This window comes from Heloderma suspectum, chromosome 5, assembly GCF_057233095.1.
Source record: "Heloderma suspectum isolate Gila_16-S chromosome 5, 16-S_ref, whole genome shotgun sequence".
NCBI lineage: Eukaryota > Metazoa > Chordata > Lepidosauria > Squamata > Helodermatidae > Heloderma > Heloderma suspectum.
In genome coordinates this window covers 16,709,791-16,720,318 of record NC_139462.1, presented here as the reverse complement: position 1 = coordinate 16,720,318, position 10,528 = coordinate 16,709,791, and the positions used below count along the sequence as shown (strand labels likewise).

At 52.9% G+C, this 10,528-nt stretch overlaps 1 protein-coding gene across 1 annotated transcript; it reads left to right on the top strand.

Annotated features, from left to right (window-relative positions):
- The first annotated feature begins 4,587 nt into the window (after positions 1-4,587).
- On the top strand, positions 4,588-7,543 carry SOWAHB (sosondowah ankyrin repeat domain family member B). Its single transcript, XM_084859750.1, has one exon. The coding sequence runs from the start codon at positions 4,604-4,606 to the stop codon at positions 6,614-6,616; it is 2,013 nt and encodes a 670-aa protein (XP_084715876.1). The 5' UTR covers positions 4,588-4,603; the 3' UTR covers positions 6,617-7,543.
- Positions 7,544-10,528: the final 2,985 nt, after the last annotated feature.

Here is a 10,528-nt window from a genome sequence, read left to right as displayed (position 1 = left end):
AACTTATGGGCTAGGGAGAGATCCTCCCTCTTTCCCTTGGGTCCATGGGAGGTGGCCGTTGCTTGGGCGCCAAACAGGCGCTACACCTCCTTTCCGCACCCTCCATCGCTCGTCGCTCCGCTCCCTGTGTCTGTGTCGAGCGTCTAGCAAGCCCCCCTCCCGCACTTTCTCACTGCCCGGGTCACTATCTCAGGAATGCTGGCAGGAGGAATCTCTGCCAGCTGCTGTGCCTGTGAGGGATGAGCTGGCTCCTCTCCCACGGATTGCTGATCCTCCTCAGAACCAGAACTGCTGTGGGGTTCTATTGGCTCAGTTTCCACCCTGACAAGGGGGGAAGAGGAAAATAAAGAAATTCAAAGAACCCCATGACTTGAAAGCTTGTCATCAGCCATCCAATCAAGTCCCCCCACCCCCAGAAAGAGCCAGGCTACATGCTATTTTTCTGAAAAGTTGGTGTGCGTGCGTGCATGTATACACATACACACACACACACACACATGCCCACACACACCTTTTTGATGGAGGCGTGCTTCCAGTTTTAAGCCTGAAAGAGGCCTGTGCTCCAAGTCTGGAAAAAAGTGAAATAGTGGCTTATAGCATAATCATATGCACACGTACTCAGAAGTAAGTTCCACAGTATTCCATAGGGCTTGTGTCTGAGTAGACATACACAGAATTGTGCTGATGTTCTCATGAGCATTGAAGCGCACACACAGCCCTCTGCGGAAAAGGCCAGTTTAGCCCATGCTTCTTTCCCACCGACACCGGCCAGGTCAGCAGGCCAGAGATCTGTTCGTCTCTCTTAACCATGGAGCCACGTAAGAGGGTGCAGCTTCTCCCAATGTGCTCCTCCCTGCCCAGTCCCACTGCTGGAGCAAGCAGGACCCGCATATTGCCAGGTAGGGGCAGCAGAGGGAGAGAATGGGCCAGGGGATTAGGGGACATGCAGGCACAGAGAAGCCATGACTACATGTTCTTTCACAACAAGCTAAAGCCACAGTTGTTGAGTTCAGTTTTACCCTCTCCTTTATGTTGTTAGAATGCCCATTACGCACCAACGTGTATTAAATTTACAAAGCAAGAATGTATATGTGGGATCTCTCAACCTGGGTCAAGTGGTCCTGAGTATGCAGTCTTGCTTAAGAACATAAGAAGTACCTTTCTAAAACAAACTTAACATCCGCCTAGTTCAGCACGCTTTGCAAGAATCTCAGTTATAGATGGTCCAACAGAATCCTGTTAGTTACTTCTGCTCACCTTCAGGTTAAACAGAGAAGATATTCCTCCAGAATCTAATGTAGCTGCATGTTGTAAGGCAGTCATGCTGCCATGTGCTGCAGTGATTTTGGAACTACATGGGCTAACCCATGTCCAAAGTCCTAAGCATGCTTACTCAGAGGTTAGTCCCGATGAGTCCAATGGGGCTTTCTTCCAAGTAAACCTGCATAGTCTTGTAACCTTTGGGTCCTGAGTATGCCAAAAGCTTAATCTAGCACATGGCACTAGTTATACATGACAGTCTGTCGGCTGAAGTACCTGGAAGTCAGCACAGGAGAGGTATTTGGTGACAGAGCTGGCAGGGAAAGCAAAGTCCAGTAGACAGAGAGGTAGGCTAGGATCAAACAGGATAACCCCATGGATGTCTTGGAGAAAGGGCGAGGGACTAAACATGATAAGGAACTGGAGAAGCTCCAGCAATCTCCTCCCATCCAAGCACTGACTGGGTCAGTATGTGCTGAGCTTAGCGAGGCTGCGCAAACACCATTCACTGGGTCATAAGAACATAAAAAATAAGGAGAGCCTGCTGGATCAGACCAAGGGTCCATCTAGTCCAGCATTCTTTTCACACTAGTGGCCAACCAGCTGCCCACATGAAACCCACAAGCAGGACAGCACCCTCCCAGCAACTGGTGTACATAGGCATACAGCCTCTGATACTGGAGGTAGCTATCAACTAGTAGTTTTATCCTCCATGATTTTGTTTAACTCCTTTTTAAAGCCATCCAAATTGGTAGCTATCACTACATCCTGTGGTAGTGAATTCCATAGTTTTTGCGCTGGGTCCCAAATTCAGTTCTCCCATTCGCAGAGCTGACCCAAGACATTTGGCTGCCTGAAGCAAAAGACAAGATGACTTACCCATTTCCCCGCCATCCCGCATACAAAAGCTGTCTGGACTGGCTGTCGAAACTTCCTTCAGCACTTACTCCAGCACAGGGCAGTGTCCTGCACCACAGCTGAGGACAGTAGTTTAGCTTAGCCGATGCATAGCAGGCTATGAGGCAAATGCAGTTCTGTCTTCCAACACTTCGCCACCGCTTGCTTACTGCTCTCCCTGGAACCTGTCCGCTCAAATGCTCACAGCATCTGACGTAATGCACCAGCATGCATTCATCAGCAGAGCAATACAGGCACATGTGTGATGCCTGCTGGAGGGCCTGGCCGATAGCCCTCTCTCATGTGCTGGGAGAAGGCCATTAGGCAAGACAGCCAGCCAGCCAGCCCAGTCCAGTGACAAGGGTGTATGGCCACCAATGCACCAGCTCAGGAAGATGGGAATGGCCAAGAGGGTAACATCCCTGTTGTTTCTAAATCTGTTGCTGTATTTTAATCTTTATACTGTTGCTGGTTTTTGTTTTTTTTTGGGGGGGGGGTTATACTGTAGTTTTAAACTTTTAAACTATGTTTTATCATGCTGTATTTTAGGGTTTTAATTGCTGTGAACTGCCCAGAGAGCTTCAACTATTGGGTGGTACAGAAATGCAATAAATAAATAACATCTACTGTCTCTCATCACCTGCCAGCTTAAGCAGCCGTCTCACTTTGCCTAATAGTGGGGCCGGCCTTGTGGGCATCTCTGCAACTAAAATTAGCACTCTTACGGTGCAATCCTATGCCTGTTTAGATAGAAAAAGGTCCTACAACTCCCAGCATGCCCCAGCCAGCTTTTTTTCCTGTCTAAACAACCATAGGATTGCACCCTTAAACACTGATCGCAACCTCTGGTGTATTTACTCAGAAGTAAGTCCAGCATGTGTAAACTCTGAAGTAAGCATGCACAGGAATCCAACTTACCTAGAAATGAGCACCACAGAATGAACACAGTTTACTGCTGAATAAACACACCTCAATCAAGCTGCAGTCCTATACACACACACACTTACCTGGGAGTAAGCCTCATTAAACTGAGTGGGACCTCCAAGTAAACACACCAAAGACTAGATTAATGTATAACTCCTCTGTAAACTTTAAACGGGGACTTTTCTCTCTTCTCCCTTTCAGCAATAGTTTTGTTACATTCTCCCTGCCTTCTGCTATTTTTGAATGACTGAAGAAATAAAAATGTGTGAAATGCTAGAATTCCCCCCACACACACAGACACACACACCCCTACTCCCTTCAGCCTTAAAGGTGGGGAGGGACCAGCATTTATGCAGTGCTTTGCCTAAACAGTAGTATAGCTGGGACTGGACTTTGGGGTCCCACAGTCCAGGGCCCCAAAATGACCACCCAGAGAATAGCAGGTGATGCATCGGGGCAGCAGGAGCAAACTCCATTTTATTTCTGTAGTCATGATGGTGCTATTATGTAAATGAGTTTAAAATGCAAAACTGTTGTTTATAATTAGGGTGGGCAAGTAGTGTTGTCATTCTAACATATCGGGAATGTAGACGCAGTTTTAAAGCATGGCATGGCCGTTGGAGCGGGGAAGAGAAATGTTAGTTGTGTGTTTCCTTCACAACTGAAGTAATACACATGGCAATCTAAAGAGACCCCCCCCCCCGGCCATTGAGGGTGCAATCCTGTGCATGTTTAGACAGAAAAAAGTCCTACAACTTCCAGCATCCCCTGCGCTGGCTGGGGAATGGTGAGATTTGTAGGGCTTTTTTTTCTGTCTAAACATGGATAGGACTATGCCCTTAGTTCAGGGTGCAAAATTACCTGGCTGCACCACTCTTCCTAAACGAACTTCACCAAGGCCAGTTAATGTAGTTCACACAGAGGGAGCTTTTAACCCACAAAACGAAGAAAAGGGGGGGGGAAGTAGACCTAGAAGTTGTCTCCCCCCCCCCAAGGTAAGCTAAACTGCCTGAGGGTGAGATACTAACATCTTCCCCTCTTTGAACTCGTCTCTGGCCTCGCCCACACAGAGACACTCTCATCGACCTCGGCTTGGGAGCATTCCGAGAAACAGGTCAGGATAAGTAATGGAAGGAGAAGGGGGAGAGAAGAGTTTCGTTTTCTGGGAGCGCGAGGAAGGAGGAGCCAAGCCGTGGGGGGGCGGAGCTATGAGGTGAGAAAGCGGGCGGAGCTACGGGGCGCAGGTGAAACTGACTCCTGGAAGAACTTTTATCCTCCGCGCCTCCGCCTGCGGGGGAGCGCGTGTGGTTTCTGTTCCCGGAGAAAAGCCTCGGGGAGGCGGGAGGGGCCGGGGCCGGGGCCGGGGCCGGGCTCCGCTGGGCAAGGCGGACGATGGCCTGACGGACGGGGGCGGCAGAGGAGGCTGCGCGCGGGCCGGCGGAGGTGCGCGGCGCGCCCGGCGCTGCGCCGCCGCCGCGTGAGTCGGGCCTCGTCGGCGAGCCGCCGGCAGGCAGCGCGAGTCATGGCCAAGGAGCTGAGCCAAGCGGAGCTCTTGGACTTCCTGTGCCAGGCCGGGGGGCGAGCGGCCAACGCCGACTTGCTGGGCCACTTCCAGCGCTTCTTGCGGGACCCCGAGGCCGGCCCGGCTCAGCTGCAGCTGCGCCGGGAGCGCTTCAAGGGCTTCGTCAACTCCGTGGCCACCGTGAGGCAGGAGGGGCCGGGCGCCGCCAAGTACGTGGTGCTCAGGAAGCGCTACCGGGAACTGGTCGGAGAGGAGCTGAAGCCACCTGCCGAAGCCAGCGAGAGCCAGGACGCCCCGCCGCCGCCGCCGCGCGAAGCTCCAGGCGGCCGGGCCAGGCCGGGGCGGGGTGCGCGCCCAGGGCGCACGGCTGCGGTCGCCGCGGGGAGCCAGCCCGGCTCCAGGTGGAAGAGGAGCGCACCTGCAGAGGCTCGGCCCACGAGCGGCGGACTGGCCCGCGGGCCCCTGCCCGGGGGTCCTGGGGGGCGATCGGGGGCGGCGCCTCCTCCCAGCCCCACTCTCGGCGGCCAGGGGCGCCCCTCGGAGCGATGCGCCCTGCTTGGAGCGGAGGCGCGCCGCCAGGCAGCTCTCCGGGGGGCTCCCCCTGGGGAGCCGCTGCTGGTCGCAAGAGGGGCGCTGAGATACAACGGCGCCCGCTTCCCCATCGGGGCAATGGGCGCCCCTCCACGCGACAGCAGCCCCCAGCGAAGGATCCGCGATTGGGTGGTTACCCACCACTCCATCCCGCCGCCCCCGCGCGACGATGAAGGGCCCTGGCCGGCCCGCCACTCGCCCCCCAGCCCGGCACGAGGCCCTGCACGACTCCCGGCGGCATCTCTGGATTCCGAGTCCGGGCAGCCGCCGGCGCCGATTGCCTGGCAGGAGCCCGTGCCCGTCTTCCGCAGCATCCGATGCCAGCTCTCCCTGCAGGACCTGGAGGATTTCATCGAGCAGGAGAGCTCGGCTAGCGAGGACGGCAGCAGCGCCAGCGGGGGGAGCGACTCCTGTCTGCTGGAAGGGGAACCGGGTGCCCTCCGCCGCCTGCCTGGCAGGCAGAACGGGCAGGGCAGGGCCTCAACTGGGGGCGCCTGGGCCAGGCCAGAGAAGCTCTGCCCCAAACCCCACACCAAGGGGCCATTGGTGCCATGTGCCAGCGAGAGCGGAACCCAGCCGAATGATGCCATCCCAGAGCACCTTGCCTTGCTCAACCGGGTTGTTGGGATTGCCTCCAAGAGGCCAAGCAGGGGTCTGCCCAAGCCCAGGCAGGTGGCTAGCCTGCCTCTCCCAAAACTAGACACCCCCTTAAGTCCCTACCTCGCCCCATGGCAAAGGCACTGGGCAAATGTCCCCAATGTGGAAGGGCCAGGCCCTGATGCAGAGGGGGCGACTGAACACCGCTCCTCTGTGGTGCCCCTGGAGCAGCGAGAGCATGCCTGGCTGGTGACCGTGGCCACAGGTTCGTGGCTGCAGGCCCGGGCACTGCTCCTGGAAGACCCGCATCTGGCCACCCGCAAGGACTTCCTCTCAGGCTACACCGTCCTCCACTGGCTGGCCAAGCACGGGAACGCTCCGGTGCTGGAGGACTTTGTTGCCGGCGCCCGGAAAGCCGGGGTCACCCTGGATGTGAACACCAAGTCCGGCTGCGGTTACACCCCACTGCACCTGGCCGCCATGCATGGGCACCAGCTGGTCATCAAGCTGCTGGTGCAGAAGCTGCAGGGCCGCGTCCAGGTGCGGGACAGCAGCGGCAAGAGGCCCTGGCAGTACCTGAGCGGCGCCACCTCCGGAGAGATGTGGCAGCTCTTGGGGGCACCCAGGGGCAAACCCATCTTCCCCACCCAGCCGCTTGTCGCCAGGGATGCCTCGTTCCCCACCAGAAAAGGCAAGAGTCCTGAACTGGCCAGGAAAATTAGCCGGAAAGCTTCCTTGGCAGCCTACTTGAAACCTCAACACATTAAATGGAAAATGGCAAACAGGTGCCCACCATTACAGGAGAGGGAGGAATACAGTGACTAAGGAGTGCGGCTGAGGCTGTCAGGCTGTCTGGATCCCTGACAGACAGAGATTCCAGAGGGCTTTGATGGCTCAGCCTGTCTCCAGACTGAATGGCTGTATTGGGTGAGGGACTAGAGGAGGAGGCATACTGCATTCATGTTGAACTGGGTCTTTTCCCCTCCTTTATTTATTTTAACTGTGGGGGGGGGGACACATGCACTTTAACCCTGGACAGATGCGTCTGTCGTGGCCATAAGGAGCAATCAGCTCATCTCAGGCTTTCCTCAGGAGCTTCCACTTTAGCTGTTTTGGGGTCCCATGGCAGAGAAGCTATACTACTCATCCCTTCCTGTAGATCCCTCCAGGATTAGGCTTGGGAGAATCCATTTGTTTGCCCTGTCTGGTATTGGTGAGGGCAAAATTGCCCCCTTTTGAGAGTTGGTATTGAAAGGGAAACAAGGGATCAAATGATGGAGAATCTCAGTTCCATGTTAATGTCCCCCTGTCCCTCGCCCATGGTGGTTTCTGGATGCAAGAGTTTTTACATTTAGGTGCTTGGGGAAAGAGGGATGGCAGGTCATCACCGAAACCATAATAACAGTATTCAACATGCCGTTTAGGGGATGAGGATGGGCAAGCTTTTGATCTAGGATGTCATTTACTCTAAGGTGCCAGGTGTGATTAATTATTTGCCTTTAGGAATATGTGTCCGGGAGTCAGAGAGACCAAGGAGTCTCAGTGCGGCTGGGATCACCTCCTTCAGAGGAGTTTTAAACCTTAAAAAGGCAGGCCTTTTTTTGGTGTGGGGGGTTGAAGATGATATCTTGGAGATCACGGGAGTGAATGAATTGTACTCCTCCCCATAACACAAGCTCAAAAAATGACCAGCAAAAGCTTGCTCTTATTTTACTCCTTTTAAAAAGCCTATTAATAAATCTTATTGCTGCTTAATATATTTCAGTATTGTTCTGTCCTATGTTAGGGATATTTTGTTTAGGCCAAGGGTGGGGAACGTGCTCCTCAGGATGACTACAACTCCCATTATCCCCAGCCAGCATAGTCAGTGGTGAGGGAGGATGGAAGTTGCAGTCCAACAACATCTGGAGGGCCAGACATCCTCCATCCCTGCTTTAGGCTGAAGTTGGCTAAATGCTGGCCACTGACAGAGGGTTTGGGAACCCTTTCTAAGGGACGGCTGAACAGACTCCTTTGTGGACATGTTTTTATGTTCTAAAGTTTTGAAACCTGGACTCCTTTCTATATATTTTCTGCTGAGGACTTCTGCATATTGCAAAGGATTCTGGAGAGTAAACATGCCTGGTTCATTCATGGGTGCTGACAAAGCCAGGTGGCCTCACCATGGCCTTCCTGAATGGAGGGAGCACCCAGTCCTGGCTCCAGGCTCTTGAGGCCCCGTGAGCAAGACACCCTCAGTGGGCCCCCTCCCTCAGCGCGTCTCCTTTCTCACCACCATTGTCACCAGCTGCTGTTGCTCCTCGTCCTCTTTCCCATCACGGCTCCCGCTGGCTTGGCAGGCAGAGAGCCAGTGAGCAAGGAGGCCGTGGCATCTACTGCTCTCCTCACCACCACTGGGCCACAGCCAGAGGCAGGCGAACAAGCAGGTTGCATGATGAAGAGCAGGAGCTAGTCCAGGGAGCTCTTGTCTGTGGGCCCTGGAACTCTGGGCCTGGAAGTCCCTTGCAATGGCACATTGCAGGGAAAGCTGGTAGTGGTGGCCAAACTTCATACAGACAGGCCTGTCCACCACTTCTCACTGAGAACATTTGAAGTTGCTGTAGCTCAGTGGCAGGCCCCATGCTTTATAGGCAGAAGGTCCCTGGGTCAATCCTGGACTTGGCTAGGAAGTGCTGGGAAAGAGTCCAGTCCGAAACCCTGGAGAGCCCACAATACAGAGCTAGGTGGCCCCATGGCCTGACTTGTTAGAAGGCAGCTTCTTATCTTATCTGACGTCAACAGCCTGCTGTTTTGTCTCAGAGTAGAAGTAATAAAATAAATAACACCGTCCGATTGCTATGGTCACGGCTAGAGGGTTAATTTCCAGAGGGGTTGCCATGTTAGTCTGCTGTGGCACCTTAAAGTCTAACACATTTATTATGGCCTAAGTCTTTAAGGTGCTGCAAGACTCTTTGATGTTTTGGCTAGAGGGATACAGATTGAGTCCAGGAATGTATGCATATAATGCTATTTAGCCCTGAGCATTTGCACGTACATTGTTTCAATAATCCTTACATCAGCCCTGTGATGCAGGCTAATGTTACGCCCCTGCTTCAGATAGGTGTTGAGGCTGAGAGAATAATGGTTTGCCTAAGGACCAAACTAGATGTGAAGATGATGTGTGTGTCAGGATTGGGTTGCGTCTGAATCTCTGCAAAGCAGGGGGAGGGATGGTGGTGGCTTTAACTGTGAGATCTAAAGCACAGATTTCCTGGCTCAAATCTTAGCTACTGTAAAGCTGGTACAACCCTGTTTTCTACCCAGTAAACCTTGCTTGTTCTACAAAGCTAAGGTGTGGACATGGAAGAGCTGAATTCTGCAACAGGCACAAATTATGCAAACTAATCAATGTGCATATTTCTATCATTCATGAAGCTTATGCAAGTGTTGGGAAGAGAGAAGGAGGTATGCAGGCAGATTATGTCCACCTGGATTCCTGGCAATCCTGCTGATCTTTGTAGCCTTAAGGACTAGAAACTTGGGTGTGTACTTGTTTTTCAAAAGCCAAGTCTAAGATTCTGAGGATACCAGTTCTGAGGAACCAGTTCTGTCCAGACCCAGCCACCATGGGCAGGTTCTAGCTCTGCTATAGGATCACTGTGCTTGGAGGGGTTTGATCCCTCTTCCTTAACCTACTCTGGGCCAGTCTTGCCACAGACCCCTGGTGTCTGCAGCTTCAGGTGTCTGCCCTTTTGTCACTCAATGCCATTCTGCTTTTCTTATTTTGTTTTTGTTCCTTTTGGGGTGAAGGAAATATTTCCCCAGCAACTGTTGGTGGCAGACCGCCTTAGAGACGGTAGAAAAGCGAACATCCTGTTACTACCATTGCATGCAACAGCAGGCAGTGTTTTGCTGTGTGAAATCTATGGCTTCGCGCAGTTGCCGTCTGTGTCTTTCCACACTTTCTGCAGGACAGCCTCCCCAGCCAGGTGCCCTCCAGGCGTGTTGGAGTACAACTCTCCCATCATCTATTGGGCGGTATATAAATGAAATAAATAAATCCCCCACCATTAGACATGCTAGCTGGGGATGAGAGTCTTGTAGTCGAACACATCTGGAGGGCGTCAGGTTGGGGAAGGCTGCTCTAGGTGATGGGTCCCAAAGGTTACTGTGGGTCCGAAGTCAGGGACTTCCAAGACACTTTATAATTGCCTTAAGGTTAAGGCTACATATAGAACAAGGAGCAAAGGAAACGTTCCCCAACCTGCTTCTGTTGAGAGAGTTCAGATGTCTGAGGGTGGGATGCTTGACAGCAAGAATGGGCTGCTGAGTGGGAAGGAGGGGTGTCCCCCCACCAGGCCTGTCATGTCTTCCCAAGAGTGGCATTTCTCCCAGCCATGCTTGCTGCTGTTTTCAGAGCACATTTGAGGAGAACGAAAACCTTTTTAAAAGTTACAGGAGGGGAATTCCACGGGGCCGATAAAAGACTTCGTGTAGTTCTATCCTAACCTCTTTTGAACTTTGTGGAACGTATTTTAGAGTAAATATGGTCAGGATCCGGCTGCACTTATTTATTTATCATACCTGTGGGGAGACAGCAAAGCCGCCATGGCGCATACAGAACCCAGGGCATGTGTAACACCTGTGTTGATGTGCTCTGCACACTGACATATTTTTTCTTGGTGTTTGCATTTCTTGCTGTGGAAACAGACTTATCTGTTTCCTGATTCTGATTTTATTGCCTTAATTCGATGGCTG